This window comes from Canis aureus, chromosome 33, assembly GCF_053574225.1.
Source record: "Canis aureus isolate CA01 chromosome 33, VMU_Caureus_v.1.0, whole genome shotgun sequence".
Classification (NCBI taxonomy): Eukaryota; Metazoa; Chordata; class Mammalia; order Carnivora; family Canidae; genus Canis; species Canis aureus.
In genome coordinates, this window is record NC_135643.1 from 8,634,759 (window position 1) to 8,656,341 (window position 21,583).

The window sequence follows — 21,583 nt, forward strand, 5'->3', positions numbered from 1 at the left end:
AAGAAGCAGAAATTTCAGGGTAATTTTGCAGGTTGAGGGTAAGCATGAGTGAATTGGGTTGAGCAGGGTTTGTCGTTCTCTAGAATAAGAGAGGTGATTCAAGGTTGTGATGGAAATTAAGATGAAAGGTCAGGCCTCTGAAATGTTAACTTTTGGTTAGAATAGTGACGGGAGAAAACTGAAAACAGAACCTTGGGAGGTGCCCATGTATAGAGCGGAGTTGTAGATGTAGGGAAGGAACCAAGATAATGAGGTCCTCTGAGCTGAAGGAAGAGGGATTGCTTAGAGAATATCATTAATAGTATTTAGGAATAAAGGTGAGGCATAGAACACTAAGTTTAGCAAAAGATCCTAGTAGAAGCCAAGGTTTTAGGTTAAAGAATGTGAGAGGTGAAGTACAGGTAGCTAATGTCAGGAAGTGGCAGTGAAGGGGAGTATATGATAGCAGCTAGAGAAGTTGTTCAAGTGAAAATTTCCTTTTTCAAAGGAGGGAAGATAGTTATTTGTATGAAGGAAATCAAGTGAGAGTAAAGATGCTGATGAGGATGGGCAGGCCTAGAAAAGAAACAGACATTGTGTAGAGAGTACAGTAGATTAGGGTATCCAAGGAAAGGAAAGAAGGAATGGAGGGTGGATATAGAAACATTTTGAAAAGCAGAAAAGGGGAGATCAAAGTATTTAATGCTTTTACTTTTCTTTTTTTAATAATAAATTTATTTTTTATTGGTGTTCTATACCCAGTGCTCATCCCGTCAAGTGCCCCCCTCAATGCCCATCACCCATTCACCCCCACCCCCTGCCCTCCTGCCCTTCCACCACCCCTACTTCGTTTCCCAGAGTTAGGAGTACTTATGTTCTGTCTCCCTTTCTGATATTTCCCACACATTTCTTCTCCCTTCCCTTATATTCCCTTTCACTATTATTTATATTCCCCAAATGAATGAGAACATATAATGTTGTCCTTCTCCGATTAACTTACTTCACTCAGCATAATACCCTCCAGTTCCATCCATGTCGAAGCAAATGGTGGGTATTTGTCATTTCTGATGGCTGAGGAATATTCCATTGTATACATAGACCACATCTTCTTTATCCATTCATCTTTCAACGGACACCGAGGCTCCTTCCACAGTTTGGCTATTGTGGACATTGCTGCTAGAAACATCGGGGTGCAGGTGTCCCAGCGTTTCATTGCATCTGTATCTTTGGGGTAAATCCCCAACAGTGCAATTGCTGGGTCGTAGGGCAGGTCTATTTTTAACTCTTTGAGGAACCTCCACACAGTTTTCCAGAGTGGCTGCACCAGTTCACATTCCCACCAACAGTGTAAGAGGGTTCCCTTTTCTCCACATCCTCTCCAACATTTGTGGCTTCCTGCCTTGTTAATTTTCCCCATTCTCACTGGTGTGAGGTGGGATCTCATTGTGGTTTTGATTTGTATTTCCCTGATGGCAAGTGATGCAGAGCATTTTCTCATGTGCGTGTTGGCCGTGTCTATGTCTTCCTCTGTGAGATTTCTCTTCATGTCTTTTGCCCATTTCATGATTGGATTGTTTGTTTCTTTGGTGTTGAGTTTCATAAGTTCTTTATAGATCTTGGAAACTAGCCGTTTATCTGATACGTCATTTGCAAATATCTTCTCCCATTCTGTAGGTTGTCTCCTAGTTTTGTTGACTGTATCCTTTGCTGTACAGAAGCTTCTTATCTTGATGAAGTCCCAATAGTTCATTTTTGCTTTTGTTTCTTTTGCCTTCGTGGATGTATCTTGCAAGAAGTTACTATGGCCGAGTTCAAAAAGGTGTTGCCTGTGTTCTCCTCTAGGATTTTGATGGAATCTTGTCTCACATTTAGATCTTTCATCCATTTTGAGTTTATCTTTGTGTCTGGTGCAAGAGAGTGGTCTAGTTTCATTCTTCTGCATGTGGATGTCCAATTTTCCCAGAACCATCTAGAAGAGACTGTCTTTCTTCCAATGGATAGTCTTTCCTCCTTTATCGAATATTAGTTGACCATAAAGTTCAGGGTCCATTTCTGGGTTCTCTGTTCTGTTCCATTGATCTATGTGTCTGTTTTTGTGCCAGTCCCACACTGTCTTGATGACCACAGCTTTGTAGTACAACCTGAAATCTGGCATTATGATGCCCCCAGATATGGTTTTCTTTTTTAAAATTCCCCTGGCTATTCGGGGTCTTTTCTGATTCCACACAAATCTTAAAATAATTTGTTCTAACTCTCTGAAGAAAGTCCATGGTATTTTGATAGGGATTGCATTAAATGTGTAAATTGCCCTGGGTAACATTGACATTTTCACAATATTAATTCTGCCAATCCATGAGCATGGAATATTTTTCCATCTCTTTGTGTCTTCCTCAATTTCTTTCAGAAGTGTTCTATAGTGTTTAGGGTATAGATCCTTGACCTCTTTGGTTAGGTTTATTCCTAGGTATCTTATGCTTTTGGGTGCAATTGTCAATGGGATGGACTCCTTAATTTCTCTTTCTTCAGTCTCATTCTTAGTGTATAGAAATGCCATTGATTTCTGGGCATTGGGTTTGTATCCTGCCACGCTACCAAATTGCTGTATGAGTTCTAGCAATCTTGGGGTGGAGTCTTTTGGGTTTTCTATGTAGAGTATCATATCATTGGCGAAGAGGGAGAGTTTGACTTCTTTGCCAATCTGAATGCCTTTCATGTCTTTTTGTTGTCTGATTGCTGAGGCTAGGACTTCCAGTACTATGTTGAATAGCAGTGGTGAGAGTGGACATCCCTGTCTTGTTCCTGATCTTAGGGGAAAGGCTCCCAGTGCTTCCCCATTGAGAATGATATTTGCTGTGGGCTTTTCGTAGATGGCTTTTAAGATGTTGAGGAATGTTCCGTCTATCCCTACACTCTGAAGAGTTTTGATCAGGAATGGATGCTGTAGGGATCCCTGGGTGGCGCAGCGGTTTGGTGCCTGCCTTTGGCCCAGGGCGCGATCCTGGAGACCCGGGATCGAATCCCACGTCGGGCTCCCTGCATGGAGCCTGCTTCTCCCTCTGCCTGTGTCTCTGCCTCTTTCTCTCTGTGTGTGTGTGTGTGTGACTATCATGAATAAATAAATAAAATCTTTAAAAAAAAAAAAAAAGGAATGGATGCTGTATTTTGTCAAATGCTTTCTCTGCATCTAATGAGAGGATCATATGGTTCTTGGTTTTTCTCTTGCTGATATGATGTATCACATTGATTGTTTTATGAGTGTTGAACCAGCCTTGTGTCCCGGATATAAATCCTACTTGGTCATGGTGAATAATTTTCTTAATGTACTGTTGGATCCTATTGGCTAGTATCTTTGCTTTTACTTTTCTCAGTAGAATCTGAGAACCACAGAGCTTTGAGGGATCTTTTAAGTAATTTAGTTCAACACAGTCTCCCCCCCCATATATAAATATATACATTTTATATAGAATTAAATATATATTATATATTTTATTATATATTTATGTTATACTATATGTTTAATATATATAATAATAATAATAAACTTGGTCTAGAGTGTGGTTGTTATTTCCCAAAATGACCTAATGCAAGCAGCAGAGCTGGAACTAGAAATAATCTCTGACTGGGATCTGTTTAGAGTGTTATTTTAAGGAGTGTGATATGAAATGACTGAGAGGCAACTGGTAGAATTATCACTCAGTGCAGATTCAGTTGAACTAAAATAAAACAAATTTACTATTACCAAATTAGCATAGTTCTTAACTCAGTGTTATTGGTCATAGTAGTTGATGCTTGTAGAGTGATTTAGAGTTCACAGAGTACTTTTGCATTATTGGGGCGGAAGACTTTGCTCTTCAAGGTCCTTCTAGATGGACTAAGAATGAGATTGAAATAAGACAGATAAACAAGAGAATATAAAATTCAATTTTATATGTACAGGGAATCGTGACAGACATGGAAATTCCACAGCCAAGCAACGTGAGGTATACGTGGTACACAAAGAGAAGAGGGTGTATATGGTATATAAGGAGAAAGGGAGTAGGGATCTGGGATTTTGGAGGGAAGGAATGCAATATCACAGGAAGATGATAAAGAGTAAGTGTTCGATAAACGAAATGTTTGCTGGGCCACTGAGAAACAATGGGACATGGAGGACTTTGATCAAACAGGCGTATCTAGGTCCCTCCCTGTCATCCTAGTGTGTAGTATAATATAGTTATCTGTGGTGATAGCTCTCTACCTGGAGCAGGTCTTCTATCTAATTTCTTTTATGCGGTTGAGGTAAAGACTTTTCCTGTCTGCTGGGTTTTGATTGCTTTTAATTCAAAAAAATCTTCAAGTCAAAGTGTCCCATCTTGGGGCTGCCTGCTCTTCACCCCTAACATCTTACTTTGTTTCTCACAACTACTATATGTGTTAGGAATAGCCATCATTTAATGGCTGAGAATAAGAAAGGCAGTAGGTGTGATTTCGGCCTGGAAATGCCAAGTCAAGAATGCCAAAAGAACAAACAAATCAACAAGAGCAAATTGAAGTGACTGACCACAAGTTAGGGTAGGCAAAGGAAGTAGACTGAAGGCGAAAGTGAGCTATTGAAGCTCTGAGTGGATTGAGAGAGATGGAGCAATTGGAAATCAAGCTAAGACCTGATTTCCTAGACCAAAAGTGGGAAAGAAGGGGGTGCACATGGAGGTTGTAGCTAATAAAGGGGAGCACATGTGGAACAGTGTGCATGGGACAAGGTCCCTGGGATGCTTGTATGTGAGGCTGCTACTTTAAAAAAAATTTTTTTTTTAAATATTTATTCATGAGAGACACAGGGAGAGAGGCAGAGACATAGGCAGGGGAGAAGCAGGCTCCCTGCAGGGAGCCTGATGCGGGACTCAATCCCAGGATCATGACCTGAGCCAAAGGTAGATCCTCAACCACTGAGCCATCCAGGTACCCCGAGGCTGCTGCTTCAATACAGGTTTTGGCTTGTGAAGTTGAGGGTGAAACAGTCTGGTCAGTTAATTTCTGTCCTTCCTCATTTCAGATGTGTGTAGTTTCTTTCATTAATAACTTTAATATTGTTTTAAATAAACTTTTAGTTTTGGAACTTGTGTTTCTGTAAAATCTTCATTTTGGCACACTTCTCTATGGGTTGTCTTGGTATCACCTGTAAACATTTCCCTTTTTTTCATTAAAATCTAGGCCACTAATAAATACTAATATTTGTGTATAGACATCTAGAATACTGTTTAGACTAATATTCCCCAATTGTTGATTAATTATTAATCGATATTACCACCTAAGTAATTTTCCATGTTCTTTTGTCGTTTGCAGCACACTCATTTTATTTAACATTTTTTGCTTGCTGGCTCCTAAAATATCACCAACCAATCAATTGATAAGGTAAATGTGAATTTATGGCTTCCTGTGTTGAGGGAGAACAGTACCTCAATAGAGCTTTGGCAGAGTCTTGGAGTGGGAAAGGCAGAGTGGGATTTTAGTGAGAATTGGAAGTTTGGCTTGAGGCAGATCTTTGGACTGTTTAGGAATGAGTAAAGACCGCAAATAACAGTTTGGGATTGGTGGCAACAGCCATGTAATGATTTTAAGGCAAGCGTTCAGAGAATCTTAGAAAGAAACTTCTTTGTTGATGCTTCGCATTTAAGAGTTGATGTGTATTTCAGAAGTTCTTTTGGTGAACAGTGATCTCCAGACCGAGTGTCCAGGAATAGGAAAGTTATGCTAATGTAGACAGGCACATTTTAAAGTCCTGTTAATGTAGTCAGTAAACTTTGTGGAGGTGAGGGGGTGTTAGTTTCTTTTCATATCTTTAAATTATGTTTTATATTTTTCTTGGGACATCTAAAGAATATCCTGGTGTTGCCATATGAATTTTTATTTACTATTTGTGATCTTGTCTTTTTTTTTTAGAGGTTTTATTTATTTATTAATGAGAGACACAGAGAGAGAGAGGCAGAGACACAGACAGAGGGAGAAGCAGGCTCCATGCAGGGAGCCCGATGTGGGACCCGATCCTGGGTCTTAGGATCAGGCCCTGGGCTGAAGGCAGCGCTAAACCGCTGAGCCATCCAGGCTGCCCTGTGATCTTGTCTTTAAACGGTTTATTTTCTTAATATTTTGAGAAGTTTTATCATATGATGTCATCAGTTTTATCAGGCTTTGGATGTGTACTGCAGTGGACTTTTTGATGCAAACAATATTTTGTCATAAATATACTAGGGAAAAGTCGGACAATTTAAAGTAGTACTCTGGAAAATTATCTCATAAAGAAAAATAATGTATATATGTAAAGTGTGATTATCCTTTATGTTAATATATATGCAGTTTTGTAAAACAGACCTTCACGTTTCTTCATAGATAGCACAGGTAAAAATAAAGTTGTTTTCTGTTTGTGTTCCTTTACTCTGTAGTTAGGAATGTCTTTTTAAAAAAAATACAGATTTTGGTCCAGTATAAGGAAAATAGGTCATTTAAGAATTTGTATGCAGACATGTTTTATGAGGCTTGTCTGTTTCTGTGCATTCAGTAAATACTTGTTGGATGCATATTTTGTTTGAAGTTCTGATTAAAAGTTTTCTTTTTTGTGGCTCTTTATACCTTTGAGAAAAGGGGCGAGGCCAGGATTTGTTTGTTGTTCAATAACTAATTGTAGGATATATACTAATTTCTTGGACTTTGGACTTTAGCCATATGGAATAAAGGTAATAAAGTAATTTATAGTTTGCAAAATACTCACTTGCACATAATGCCAGTTTGAATCTCTTAACAATTGTGTAGACAGGAAATAGCCTTAGTTTATGCCTGAGAAAACCGAAATTCCTTTCCCAAGGTCATATGATATTAAGAGCTGGGATTTACCCTAAATTTTGTAAGAATATGTGAAGGAGGAAATTAGGTATGTGGTCTTAAATTTATAAAATTAATTAAGATACTTTTTACTTTACTATTAAAACCTTTTTTTTTTTTTTTACTATTAATAAATAGTAAAAAAAATTTTTTTTAAGTAGCAGCCTCACATACAAGCATCCCAGGGACCTTGTCCCATGCACACTGTTCCACATGTGCTCCCCTTTACTAGCCACAACCTCCATGTGGAACCTTTTTTTTTTTTTTTTTTTTTTTAACTATTACCCCTTGTGTGATTTTTTTAAAACTAATTTGGCTTTTCTGTTCAATTAGAACCTTTTAACTGAAAACCTATAAATCTGTGATTTTAAGTACCTGGATTCAAATCAAACAAAATAGTTTCTAGGGACGCCTGGGTGGCTCAGTCTGTTGAGCATCCCGTTGTTGATTTCAGCTCAGGTCATGATCTCAGGGTCATGAGTTTGAGTCCCATGTCAGCTTCTACGCTGGGCACAGCCTGCTTAAGATTCTCTCTCTTCTTCCTCTGCACACCCTCCCCCCACCATACACACTCTCTCTCAAAACAACAAAACCCAAAATAGTTTCTTTTTCACTTATTTTTGTGATTGATTAGGAGAAGAAGTCATACATTTTTACTTTATAGGCATTTATATTTTGATTCATTTAGTTGGGAGATGTTTCAGAACTTATTTTTAATGAGAATGATGTCAGATTTTTGAAGTGACTCCAGGAAAGTAATTTCATTAGTGACTAATTGGTTATTGATCATATGCCAATTTTAGTTATCTTTCGAATTGTTTACTAGTTTTCTTATCCACAGGAGAGGTCAAAGTTATTTTTCATGTCATGTCATTGAATGTTTGTTTGCTTAAGACTCAGAACTATCAACATTATTAAGCTTTCTTTTAAATATAAAATTGGAATGCACAGAGAGAAACAAGAATCTAGGCCAACATGAGGAGCTCATACCAATGGAAATTTAAAGTTCCTTTGTGCTAACTTGGTGGCTAGGAAAGCAGTGTTGCTTTTCTGTTTCCTAGCTGTGCTTGCTGTTGCCTTTATTTGCCAGGACCTATGGCCAGCTATTGAAGAGCTTTATGTGAAGCTGATAAAGCCAATCTGACTTCATCAACTGTCTGTCCCAGGTGAAACCAAACCTTGGCAGCTCAGATTGGGCTCAATGCCACCTTCCTATTCTAAGCAGGTAATTTGAAAACAATGTAGTTCTTTGGGGCAGCAAATATTTATTAAGCTCATCTGAGGCTTAACATTTTACCTCAAAAGACAAAAATCCAGATCTGGAAAATCAAATTAGTTTCCTGTCCCTTTCAGGGTTTTTATTTTTATTTTATTTTCACCCATTTACTGTGTTCGTACATGAACTGTTTCTGTGTTGTCTTTGAACAACTCTGGGACACCATTCATGTAGGGATTAGTGTAGATGGTGCCCCCTGGAATTCTGCATGTGGTGGTGCTCCTTATAATAATTTATATTGATTGTTATTAATAAATATAGAATTGATACAAAAGGATCATGATTATAAGGAACCCCGTAGGCATCTAACTAACCACAGCTTGAATTTTCTATTTAGTATTTCCTTCTTTTGGTAGGTTTACAACATATTTATATCCCTGGTGTTGTGTAGTTCTGAATTTTTTTCCTAGATTTTTATTACAAAAGTTTTTTTTTTTATTACAAAGTTTCTAATGTAGAAAAGTTAAAGGACTAGTATGGTGATTATCTGTCACTCAGCACTTAGATTTAACAATTGTTGAGATTTTGCCAGGTTTGCTCTATCTTGCCATATATGCATATGCAAATATTTTGCTAATGAGCAAAATATTTGAAAATAAGTTGCAGATCTCATGGTCCTTCACTCCTAATATTAAATCATGCATCTCTTGAAGACATTGTCTTTTGTAACCACAATACCATTATCATATCTAAAACAACTAACAATAACTTTCTTATCTACAAACAGTTCATATTCATATTTTCCCATTTGCTGCCAAGTGTCTATTTGAGATTCCTCTCTTTCTCTACCCTTTCCCTTCAAACCAAGATCCAGTCAAGGTTCACACATTGCAGAAAATATCCAAGGACAAATTTAATCACTCTTAATGCATATACTTGTTTTTCTTTCCAAAAAGCAAGATGAGCTGTAAGCATTCTTTCTCTTAGCCCTAAGCCCTACGGAGAGCCCTGCACTAATATGATCTCAGATAGAATGCAAATTTGTGATAATAGTAATATTTCACATTTGAATAAAACTCCTCAAATTTCTGAGCTCGTGTATATTATCCCATGGATTTTGCCCTTAGAGATCTTTATTTCTAATTTGGAATTTAACACTCATATAAATGAAACCATAAGATCTAATAAGATTTATCTAGTAAGATTTTAATATGTAATAGAATTGGGTGTCATTAGGGGAAAATCTGAAGGAGCCAAAAATTTAGCAAAGATTTAAAACCGGCCTAGAGGGGCACCTGCCTGGCTCAGGTGGTAAAATGTGAAATTCTTGATCTCTGGGTTGTAAGTTTGAGCCCACTTTGGATGTAAAGATCACTTAAAAATACAGTCTTAAAAAAAAGAGGCCTGGAAAGTAGATTGGATATGAATATTGTAGGTAGCATTCTAGGAATGGCAAAAAAAAAAAAAAAAAAAAAGTAAAAACAAAGGTACTATAGATTGGGAGAATCAGCTTGATTCTATTTGGGGGTAGAGATGACTAGTTACCATTTCCTCAGGACACACTCACTGGGCTCCTTGTTGTAGGAGTGGCCATAGTGGGCAAGACTCTGGTGGGCAAACCAGAAACCTCACTACGTGTCATGTAGGCTGTGGCAGAGGTAGGCTGCTTGAGGGGCATGAGCAGCACAACTGGGCTGGGGGGCTCTGAATTTAGTTTCCAGTTGCTACTGCCAAATCACCACAAATCCACTGTCTTACAGTTCTGGACATCACAAGTCCAAAATGGGTCTCACTGGGCTAACACTGAGATGTTGGCAGGACTGTGTTTCTTTTGGAGGCTCTTGGGGAAAATCTGTTTTGCTGCCTTTTCTAGCTTCTAGAGGCTGCCTACATGCCTTGGTTCATGGTCTCTTCCTCCATCTTCAAAGCCAGCATCACTGAGACCTCTGTTTCTGTCATAACATCTCTGACTCTGACTCTCCTCTCTTCTCTCTCACCTGAAGGACCCTTATGATGATATTAAATTTACCTGGATAATCCAGGCTAATCTCCCCATCTGAAGGTCAGCTGATTAGCAAACTTAATTCCATGTATTATTTTAATTCTCCTTTGCATTGTGACGTAACATATTCACAGGTTCCTCAAGACGAGGACATCTTTGGGCACCCTTGTTATTCTTCAGGGAGCTTATGACAGGCTCCCTGAAGAAAGGTTTTCTAGAAGTGATATCAAAACTGAGACCTTAAACAAACAAACAAACAAAAAACAAAACAAAAAAGCCCTAAGACCTTCAAGATAAATAGATGCTAGCCAACAAAGCTATGCTCTGAGGAGGAAACATTATTATAAGTGGAAAATGTCAAGAAATTAAGACTGTTGTTTCTGCGCATGCAAGAAGTTCAGTTCCACAGAGCATGAGTGGCAGGTTGGACATACTGAGAGCCCTGGCTGGAGAGTAAGAGGAGGTTGGATTTGAGCAATGGGAAGTTTCTGGAAGATTTTAAGTGGGTGATTGACAGAATCAGATTTGCATCATTTTTACAGATTTATTTGAGAGAGAGAGTGAGCATGTGGGAAGGTGGGGGCGGGGTGGGGGAGGCGAGAGAGAGAGTCTTAAGCAGACTCAAAGCCTAGCGGGAGCCTGACTCCGGGCTTAGTCTCACAACCCTGACATCACGACCTGAGCTGAAACCAAGAATCAGATGCTTAATGGACTGCTCCACCTAGGCACCCCATCAAGGCATTTTATGTGTTGCTGATGCATATTGAATCTTCTCTGATCCTGACATTGGACCTACTAAATAGTGTGATGTAATGCCTGATCAGAATAGTATCATGGTGCACTGGAGTATAATAAGTCACCTCTTTCCTTCAGTGGGTGATTAGAACAGGGCTGCAAAGATTTGAGGACCAGTCTTTTTCTTTTCTTTTCTTCTCTTTTCTTTTCTTTTCTTTTCTTTTCTTTTCTTTTCTTTTCTCTTTTCTTTTCTTTTCTTTTCTTTTTTTGTCTTTTTCTTTTCAATTCAAATTTGGAAAAGGCAAAGAGGCTTTGTCAATCATAGTAAATATAGGATAGGACCATAGAGCAGGTCACTGAGATAATCAGATTTCTATCTGTAGAATGTAAAACATTCATCATCATCACAAAGGTCTTGAAGACCCCTGTACGCCACTCTTCACTCTTAGTTCACAGTACTGCTGACTCACCAGGAAATAAATCAGTTTAGTCTCCCTCCCCAGCACAGATATAAGCAATTCTGTCCTCTGTTCACTTCTTGTCCTTGAAGAAGAGGAATCCATGTGTGTGTGGACACAATGAAGGAACCAAAAGAAGATGCTGAAATTGGAAATATAACCTAATATTCTTTCAAGTAAGAACTGCTTAGCATCAAGATTTTTTTTCAGGCACCAAGCTGTTTTACTTATAATTACCTTCCCCACTCATAGAATAAGACATACCCCAGGAATAAAGATAATCTATTGTTAATCTTACAATAATTTATATCACCTGACTTCAAGATAAAGGTAATGAAATTTTAAAAAAAGATCACTTTTATGGGAGAATTACAGGAGACCAAATAGAACAAGATCAGTAAACTTTGCTTGATGGGCTGGCTCACAGGATGAGAAGGTTCAATAGGGAAAGAAGAGACTTCTTGTCAGGGAAGTGTAGTAAAACAACTGTGGAATGAATGTGTATAATATCCTTGGGAAAGGACTAATAATGTAGAGAGGAAGTGAGGAATGCAGCCTGAAATATAGGACAAATGTGTTTGCAGATGGCTTATGATTCCAAAATTGGAGTTGGGATTTTCATCTTATAGAGAAAGAAATATATTTTTGAGAAAATTCATACGTGCCTTCAAAAAATGATCTACAGTGATCTTTCACAATATACATTTTTATAGCTTCATGATTTTTAAAAGCCCTCCTCCTTTTAAGCACACTTGAGGGTTTCCATTTACTTAGTTGCAATTTTAATGTTGAATTAGTACAGGGATCGACATGAACCTCAAGGAACCAGTAGTGGAGAAGCTGACCCTGACTGACTGACTTTTTAGGGAATCAGATATAAAAGGATTGGAAAGTGTGAGTGATTTAATATATTATCCTTTGTTGAATTCTAAACTGCTGCTTACCATAATTAGTTTAGAGCTTTTGCATGATCTTGTATGGACTGGAGCCATTCCCTCCTTCCTATCCTTGAATCCCCAGCATTGGCATGTATTTCGGTTCTCTTTCCCTGACCACTGGCTCTTGTGTGCTCTTCAGGAGTCATCATGAGTTATAAATGACATACACTAAGCCATACAGACACTGCAAAATTTTGTAAGTTCTAACGTGTATAACAGTGTGAATTCATCACCGGAATCAAGATAATAAATAAACATATCCATCACCATGAAAAGTTTGCTCCTGCTCTTTTGTAATTACCCCCTCAAATCCAGTTAACCACTGATCTGCTTTCTGGAACTACAGATGAGTTAGTGTTTTCTAGAATTTTTATATAAAGCAAATACTATACATACAAGTATGCATACAAACATACATATGTACTTTTTTTTAAAAAAAACAAGGCTTATGCTCAGTGTGGGGCTTGAACTTATGATCCTGATGTCAAGAGTTGCATGGTCTACCAACCAGCCAGGTTCACATCTCACATCTCAGGTCTACCTGAGCCAGCCAGGTACCCCATATGTACATTTTTATAAGTCCTCTTTATTCAGTGTACTTATTGTGACATTCATCCATATTATTACTGAGTAGTATTCCTTTGCATGATGTAGCCCAACCTGTCCTTTTCCCTGGTGGACATTTATTTCCAGTTTGGAGATATTTCAAATAAAGCTGCCATGGGGGGAAAAAAAAAAGCTGCCATGAACATTTGTGTACAGTCTTTGTGTGGATATATACTTTCATTTCTCTTGGGCAGATACCTAGGAATGGAATGATGGGGTCATATAATGGGTGTATATTTAACTTTTTAAGAAACTGCCAAACTGGGCAACCCCGGTGGTGCAGCGGTTTGGCGCCGCTTGCAGCCTGGGGTGTGATCCTGGAGACCCTGGATCGAGTCCCACGTCAGGCTCTCTGCATGGAGCCTGCTTCTCCCTCTGCCTGTGTCTCTGCCTCTCATTCTCTCTCTGTGTCTCTATAAATAAATAAACAAAATCTTAAAAAAAAAAAAAAAAGAAACTGCCAAACTATTTTCCAAAGTGTTTTTACCATTTTACATTCTTGCCAGTGGTGTGTGAGAGTTTCAGTTTCTCCACATCTTCTCTAACATTTGGTATGTTTTTATTTGTTGTTTTTTTAATTTTAGCCATGTTTCTCAATGTGTAGTAGTATTTATATGATATTGATTTGGATTTCCCTAATAACTAATGATGCTGAACATTTTTTCATTCATTTAGTTGCCATCATGTATTGCCTTTGGTAAATATCTATTCAAATATTTTGCCCATGTATTTTGAGATGATTTTTTAAATTATATTTTGAACTCTTTATGTATTCTGGATTCAGGACCTTTACTTGGTATCTGATTTACTTGATTTCTAGCCTATGGCTTGTTTTCTCATTCTCTTAAGAGTGTCTTTTGAATTAATTTTTGTAAATGGTGTGAGATGTGAACCAAAGTTCTTTCACTTCCCTTTCTTTACATATGGACATCCAAATGTTCCAGCATCATATATTGAATTACCTTTCAACTTTGTTGAAAATCAGTTGGCTGTGTACGTGTGGGTTTATTTTTTGGGCTCCTTATTCTGTTCCATTGATCATTTTTTCTTTCATACCTATACCACAGCTTGATTACAGCTTTATTTTTTTTTAATTGTATTTATTTATTCTTGAGACGCACAGGGAGAGAAAAGCAGAGACATAGGCAGAGGGAGAAGCAAGCTTCATGCAGGGAGCCCCATGTGGGACTCGATTCTGGGATTCCGGGATCGTGCCCTGAGCCAAAGGCAGATGCTTAACTGTTGAGCCACCCAGATGTCCCATGATTACAGCTTTATAATAACAGTTAGACAGGTAGTGTTAGTCCTTCAGCGTTGTTCTTTTTCCATGGATGCTTAGGCTCTTCTAGGTCCTTTGTCTTTTCATGTAAATTTTAGAATCAGCCCATACATGTCGACCAAAAAAAGAAAAACAAAAACAAAAACAAAAAAAACCCTTTTGAGATATTTATTGGGATTACATTGGATCTATAGATCAATTTGTAGGAGAACTGTCCTTTAAATTTCCCTCCTGCATGGTTTCAAATCCCAGCTATATTGCTGAAAGCTGTGTAAAACTTGGGCACTTAGCCTTTTGGAACCTAAATTTTTTCACCTAGAAAATGGAAATGATTATTTACCTACCTCTATGGTAATGTGAGCAGTAAATAAATCAATATTTTTAAAGTGCTTTTGCTCTTATTTTCTAAATATACTTCTGTAGAAATTAAATTTACAGGAAAATAAACTTATTTTTTTTAACTTTGAGCCATCATTTCCCAGACATATTTTCATTAAAATTTAATATTTGGAAAATAGTAGTCCTTCATAGTCAGCAGCCTTTGATTCATGTAAATAAGTGCATCTGAGGTCTCATGCAAGGTAACTTGGCCAAGACTACTCAGCAAGAACAGATGAGAACTTCTTATTTTTAATCTTAAATATTAGCATGAGTTGACAGACTCAGTTTATTCGACATATTTATGTAGTGTCTAATAAATAAATGTCAGCCACTGGGCAAGTTCCTCTCCTGGCGTCTTGGGATTCAAAAATGAGGCCAGTATTTCCACTTCTCACAAAGCCTTTGGACTACTGGAAAATGAAGATAAGCAAACAAGTAATTTTAATGTAAACTAATAGGTAAAAATTAAGGGGATTGTGGGAACATAGTTGAAGAGCAGCTAACCTTTAGCTAGGGGGTCAGGGAAGACATTTCAAAAGGAAATGACCTGAAAGCTGAGGTCAGAGGATGAATGGGCAATAGCTAGGTTTGAGAAATGGAGAAGGGAAGATTGGAACTGGGATCCAGAGAGAAAAAGTGTACAATTTGTACTTTATACATAGAACAAACATCTGGATTCAAGAGAGTATGGCACTGTGTGAAACTGGGCAGTCATCAAAGAGTGGCTGGGAGAGCAGGGTCCCGTCATGAAAAACAGTAAAAACAATGCTAAGTAGTTTAACTTTATCCTGATGATTTTAGGCTGTGGAGTAGTAAGATCAGATTTGCAATTTAGAAAGATTCTTTTTGTGTTGAACATGAATTAGAGGGTTGCCTGGGTGGTTCAGTTGGTTGAGCGTCCAATTCTTGATTTTAGCTCAGGTGATGATCTCAGGGTTGTGAGATCGAGCTCCATGCTCAGTGTGGAGTCTGCTTGAAATTCTCCCTCTGCTGCCCCTCCTCCTGCTCTTGCATGCACGCGCGCACACACACACACACACACACACACACACTCTCTCTCTCTCTCTCTCAAATAAATAAATCTTTTAAAAAATGAATTAGAGAAGGCAGGACAGAGGGCAAGGGGATGAGCTATGCAAGAGAGGATGCTCAGCAAGGATAGAGCAGTGTGTAAGGATCAAGACAGGGAGAAAGATGAATGACAGGTTCAGTATTAACTGAATGAGTTTTGGTCAAAGGAAATGCAGGTGTTGATAGCCAAGTTTCAAACCTGAGTTAATTGTTGAACTGTTTTGGTGGTGGTGTCTTTACCTGAGTAGGACATACAGAAAGGGCAGTAGGTTTAGTGTGGAAAAGATAAGTCAGTTTGCTTATGTTGAATTTGAGATGATGTTCATGGAAAGCCCACCCACTCAGAAATGGCATGTTGGAAGCTAGAGATGCAGGTCTTTGGAGAATCATGAGTTCACAGAGACGAAGAGGCTAGATACCATTGGATACCCTGGTAAGTTGTGGGAGAGAACAGGGCTTATGATGAAAAGTGGAGGATCATCACCTTTAAATTACAGGCTTGAGAAGAAGCCCCTAATTTGGTTTTCTCAAACATTTTAAGTACCTTCATTCAGCAGGCACAATGTTTCATGACTCTAGTTGATCACTGAAGTACTACTTCTTTCCCATGATCTCCAGTTACACTCATTTTTGTGTGTGTGTGTGCCAGTTTTGGTATCTTGTAACGGGTCCCATATAAGAAATATAGAGTCTGCCATTCATAGAGTCTGCCATTCACTGAAGTATTTGAGTAACATTGCTCAATGAAATGTCATTATTTTGGAATTATCTTTCATTATTTAGTTACTGGAATGGAATTGAAGAAGCCTAGTTAAATCTTAAGTGTTTCATTTTGTGTTTCTCTAAGGTGTATAAAATAGAAATTAGAAGGGTAAATAATAAAAATAAAAGCAGGGCAGCTGTTTTGAGAATGTGTGCATGGCGGGGTTGGGGGATTGTGTCATATCACCATTATTGCCAAGTGGACTTTGAAGTGGCTTACTGAGAGCTTTAGTGTTTGGAGGGCACAATTTGAATTCTAGTCCAATGTTTTTATTTTATGGGGAAACCAAGGGCTGAGTTTCTTAACCGAAGGGCCGAGTACTTTGCCTTTCATCACAGTAATAGAGCAGAAGTAGAATTAGTACTGGCAACTTCTGATTCCTAGTCTAGTGCTCTTTTGGCAACATGATGATGTTGCCTTCAGGAGTCACATCCATTAGTCACTACACTATCTCTACTACTACTCATACCACACCTACAACACTGTATTATTGAAGGTTAAAAAAGAGTAGCAGGGAAAAGGGGGAAAAAAAGTGATCCATCATTCTAGATGTCAAAGACCTGATGGCATGTCGGACTGAGAGCAGATGCCTTGAGATTTTCGGGGGGTGTTCTGGCTCGTGGTTTATTAGTCCGCATCTCTCTCTGTATAAGCTACTTTGGAGACAACTGACTCTTTACAGTGAGAATTCAGCATGTGTATTTCATTTATCATTTTTGGAATAATGACATTTAATAATTGCTTAATATGAAAGTTATAGTTAGTAAACAAAAGTTTATTACTGCTTTATGAAAAATGAAAATGCTCCCCCAAGGCTAAAATTTTATTTGGTAAGCTACTTAATGGAAGGCTTTGGTTCAATCATAATATTAGCTTGTTATTTCTTTGACTTTACTAAGTCCTCAGTATTATATTAAATGCTTTTGTTTTATGGATGAAAAAACAGGTATACACACACACACACACACACACACACACACAAATGTATTGGTCTGCTGGTGTAAGATCCTGCTTTTGTTGGTGGTGCTTTGATTGTAATCAAAAAAGGGACTATGCACAGTTGATCAGAATTTATATGGAAATAACACCATGCTCTCCCAGTTAAATAGCCAAACAACAAACACTTGATTCTTGTTGGTAAATTTCTGATTTAGATAATATAGGAAGTTTCTAGTTGTGTCTTTTGTTCAAATTAATCCTTTATATTGACAGATTTTAGCAAAGATCATCAAACTCTCCTAACAGGGAAGTACAACAGTGCTTGGTTGTTCAAGATAAATTAATAGTTGTTTCTTTGTTTCAAGTTATATAACTAAGATTTGATACACTGAACAATAAATAAATGCTTTGGCAATCGTGCTTTTTCATTCTTTTTCAATTTTGCAAAGTGATTTTCTTTTTTCTTTAACTTTAGGAAACAGATATTGATGACAGATATGGAGATTTGGATTCCAGACCAGATTCTGATATTCCAGAAATTCCACCATCTTCAGATAGAACCCCTGAGATCCTCAAGAAAGCTCTGTCTGGTTTATCTTCAAGGTATGATTGAATGAAGATGACTATAATGGGTGCTCAAGAGAAGTTGTGAGGTTAATGCTGGTCGATGTAATAAATCTCCCTTTTTCTAAGTTTTGGAGCTGTGAAAGAGAAGGCTTTTACCTTTTCACCATATGTGAGGCATGGTACTAAATGCTTGATGTACATTCTTTCATTTAATCCTTGCAGTCTTGTGAAGTATGAGAAAACCAAATCTGAGAGGTTAACTGGGGAAGGTTACAGAGCTAGGAAGATGCAGACCTGGGACTCTTGCCCTAATCTGTCAGATTTCTCAAGTGAATGATCCATTTACCACATCAAGTTACCTTTTCTGGTATTGGAACCAGAAAAGAAAATTCTGTTTTCTCTGCTCCCCATTTTTCAAATGCCAGGTGAAAATAGGTCATCATTTTTTTTTTTTAATTTTTATTTATTTATGATAGTCACAGAGAGAGAGAGAGAGAGAGGCAGAGACACAGGCAGAGGGAGAAGCAGGCTCCATGCACCGGGAGCCCGACGTGGGATTCGATCCCGGGTCTCCAGGATCGCGCCCTGGGCCAAAGGCAGGCGCCAAACCGCTGCGCCACCCAGGGATCCTGGTCATCATTTTTTTTTAAACTGAGTTTAAAATTATCAGCCCAAACTCTACAAACCCTTTACCATTTTATGTTTACTATAGTTTTGGATGTTTGGTCATCAGCAAATTTGAGCTACTCTTATATTGCCCTCCATTGTATGCCTTAGTAATATGAATTATAAAATTTATAAAAGCAAAATAAATATAAGCTTTTATCCAGATTAATGTATGAAATCTTAAATGTTGATATAGAAGAGTGTTTTTCCAACTTTTTTGACTGTGACACACAGTAAGAGATACATTTTACACCACATCCCAAGAGACATACAAATGTGTATTTTAGGTGTTGCAAAAATATTACGAAGCAGTTCTTGCTATTACTGTGTGATGCCCTCTGATTTCTTTTGTTTAATATTGTCCTGTATTGCTGAACAAAAAATGCTGGATGTGACTTACTAAATTGATTTACTATCCCTAGGTCAAAACACAAGCCATTGGTTAGCTGTATCTAATAAATGTTATAAGAGTTTTTTTGTTTTTGATTCCTAGCAGATAATCATATTAGAATAAATTGGTTCAAACAGGAGTTTTCATATTTCTTAACCAATAGAACAACTTTTTGCTGTTCGTTACTGAAAACATGATTAGTATTTCAGTCATTGATCTCAGTTTTTCCGACATCATTCACAGATGTTTGCTTTAAAGTATTATCAGGTCTATCTCAGAACTGAAATTTTTCTTATATTGATATTATATAAGAATGATGCTGGATTCCTTTGTGTCATTTATAGTAGATTTTCCTTAATGATGAGGTGTTTTTCTTTTTTTTTTTTTCTGGCATAAAGTAACAATAGCAAATAATAGCAACTGATATTTATTGAATATATACTATGTGCACTACTCCAGGCACTTCATACATATTGACTATTCTCATAGCAACCCTGTAACACAGGTTCAGTTATATAAACCTTTTTTATGAATGAGGAAATTGAGGCACAGAAATGTTATATACGAGGGTCATGCAGTTAGTAAGTGATAGAACCACATTGTGACCCTAGGTATTGTGCTGTTTATAAAAGAATTGGTTTTAAAAAATGAATAATGCATAATATATAACCAGTTTCAATCTTCTCAAACTTTGCAATGAATGTTTCAAAATCTTACTCATTTTAGGCTCTTTTTAAGCTAACACCCAAAATGTCTGTTTTGTAAAGTTTTAGAAGTTGTAGATGCATGGGATTAAAAATACTATTTACATTTAAAAAATATATGAATTGCAGGGGGAAAAAAACTCCTGTAGTCTTCTCCCCAAACATTGATATTTAAAATATTGTGATTTTTACTATTTTTAAATAGTAAAATATAGTAAAATATTACTATATTTATATAGTAAAAAATATTACTATATATTTATATACTATATATATTATACTATTACTATATTTTTTACTTTATTTATATATATTTTACTATATATTTTACTATATATATTTACTATATATATTTATATATATTTATATATTTTACTATATTTATATAGTAAAAAATATTACTATACATTTATATACTATATATTATATTATTACTATATATTTATATACTATAAATATATATAAATATATTTATTTATATATAAAAATAGTAAAATTTTTTTTTCTTGTTTGTTGTGTGTATATGTGTGTGTGGGGGGTTGTGTAATATAAAAATATCTTTATACTGTTTCCTACCTTTCTATTTATATTTTCATTCTGCCGTTTTAGGAACAACATCATTAAATATACTTAAATATTTTTAATGACTATATGATATGTTCCTTTGGATGGCTATAGTTCATTAAGTAAATGGTTATTGCTGGGCATTTAGCTGGTTTCTAAATTTCCTTTTTTTTTTTTTTTAAGATTTATTTATTCATGAGAGAGAGAGAGAGGCAGAGGCACAGGCACAGGCAGAGGGAGAAGCAGGCTCCATGCAGGAAGCCTGACGTGGGACTCGATCCCAGGTCTTGGCCCTGGGCTGAAGGTGGCGCTAAACCACTGAGGGCACCCCCCTCTCCCCCCAGCCCCAGGCTGCCTGCCAACCCAGATTCTTGATGACTCGTGATATTTGTGCCACTAGGAAAATAAGTTTTTAAACCTTACCATTACTTTTGAAGTAAAACCACTTAATATTTGTAGTACAGTAAGACGTTGTACATCTCATGAATGATTTGAGCAATAAGCATATAACCACTTTACATAATCACTTTTAAGGATGCTGCTTAATTATATACTTTTTAGAAATTTCATTTTTAGCTCATGTAAGTCTTGGAGACATGAGACTTGAATGCAGTTCTTCTTTACTGATTCTGAGTTCCTTTTTCCAAAGCAATCATGAGATGATGGCTTGAATTCGAAATTAAGACTTTTCTAATGTGATTATGGTAGCATGGTAAAAGAAATAACGAATTTTAAATTTAGAATCGGGCTATCGTCTGGTTTTTGTAGCAATGATTTTTCTCTCTCATATCATGCTGTTTTGAAATCAGTGGTTCTGTCTTAAAAGATGACTTTCAGTTACTGCATCAATGGATATATATGTTTTAAGTATGTTCTTTTACTGGCTTAACTTTGTATTAGGTATTCTTAGGAGATTTGGGGAATCCGTTAAAATAATTAAGGGAATTAAGTCTTTGGCCTTGCTTAAGGAGGATAGTTTTGTGGGAGGGGGAAAAAGCTATATAAAAGATAATCAGGAAAAAAAAAGATAATCAGGATATGTTTCTTGAGAGCTCAGGTTTTAAGTTACCATTGAATTTTTGGATAATATAAAGAAAGTAGGTTTTCTGTTTAAGATCTCTGGTTCTCAGTAGCTACCATCCTTTGAAGTTCAAAGCCAGGCATCTAACAGAGGTACAGGTGGACGTTGGCAACATCCTTACCTGGGGACTGATTTCTGACACCTACATAATATTCTCTTCTGAAGGTTCTCAATGATCCCAAGTCTGAGGGGTCAGTTATAAAGGAGAGCTAAATACACTTCTGGGTTTCATACAGACAAGACAGGATTATTATCAGGAGACTGGCTTCTGGTCCTTTATTTACTTCTGACTAGCCCTCTGACGTAGCCCAGTTCCCAGTCTATTCATTAATCCACAAAGAGTTATGTCTGTAAAAGCAAATGGAACTTCTCAGCTGTAGCATTTTTT

At 37.1% G+C, this 21,583-nt stretch overlaps 1 protein-coding gene across 1 annotated transcript in view; it reads left to right on the forward strand.

The window, feature by feature from the left end:
* The window catches only part of CDS1 (CDP-diacylglycerol synthase 1), a 68,666-nt gene that overhangs the window by 3,522 nt on the left and 43,561 nt on the right, over positions 1–21,583 (forward strand). Inside the window, exon 2 of the mRNA XM_077882759.1 lies at positions 17,698–17,825. Within this exon, the coding sequence (XP_077738885.1) occupies positions 17,698–17,825 (128 nt within the window). The remainder of the gene's footprint in view (positions 1–17,697; positions 17,826–21,583) is intronic.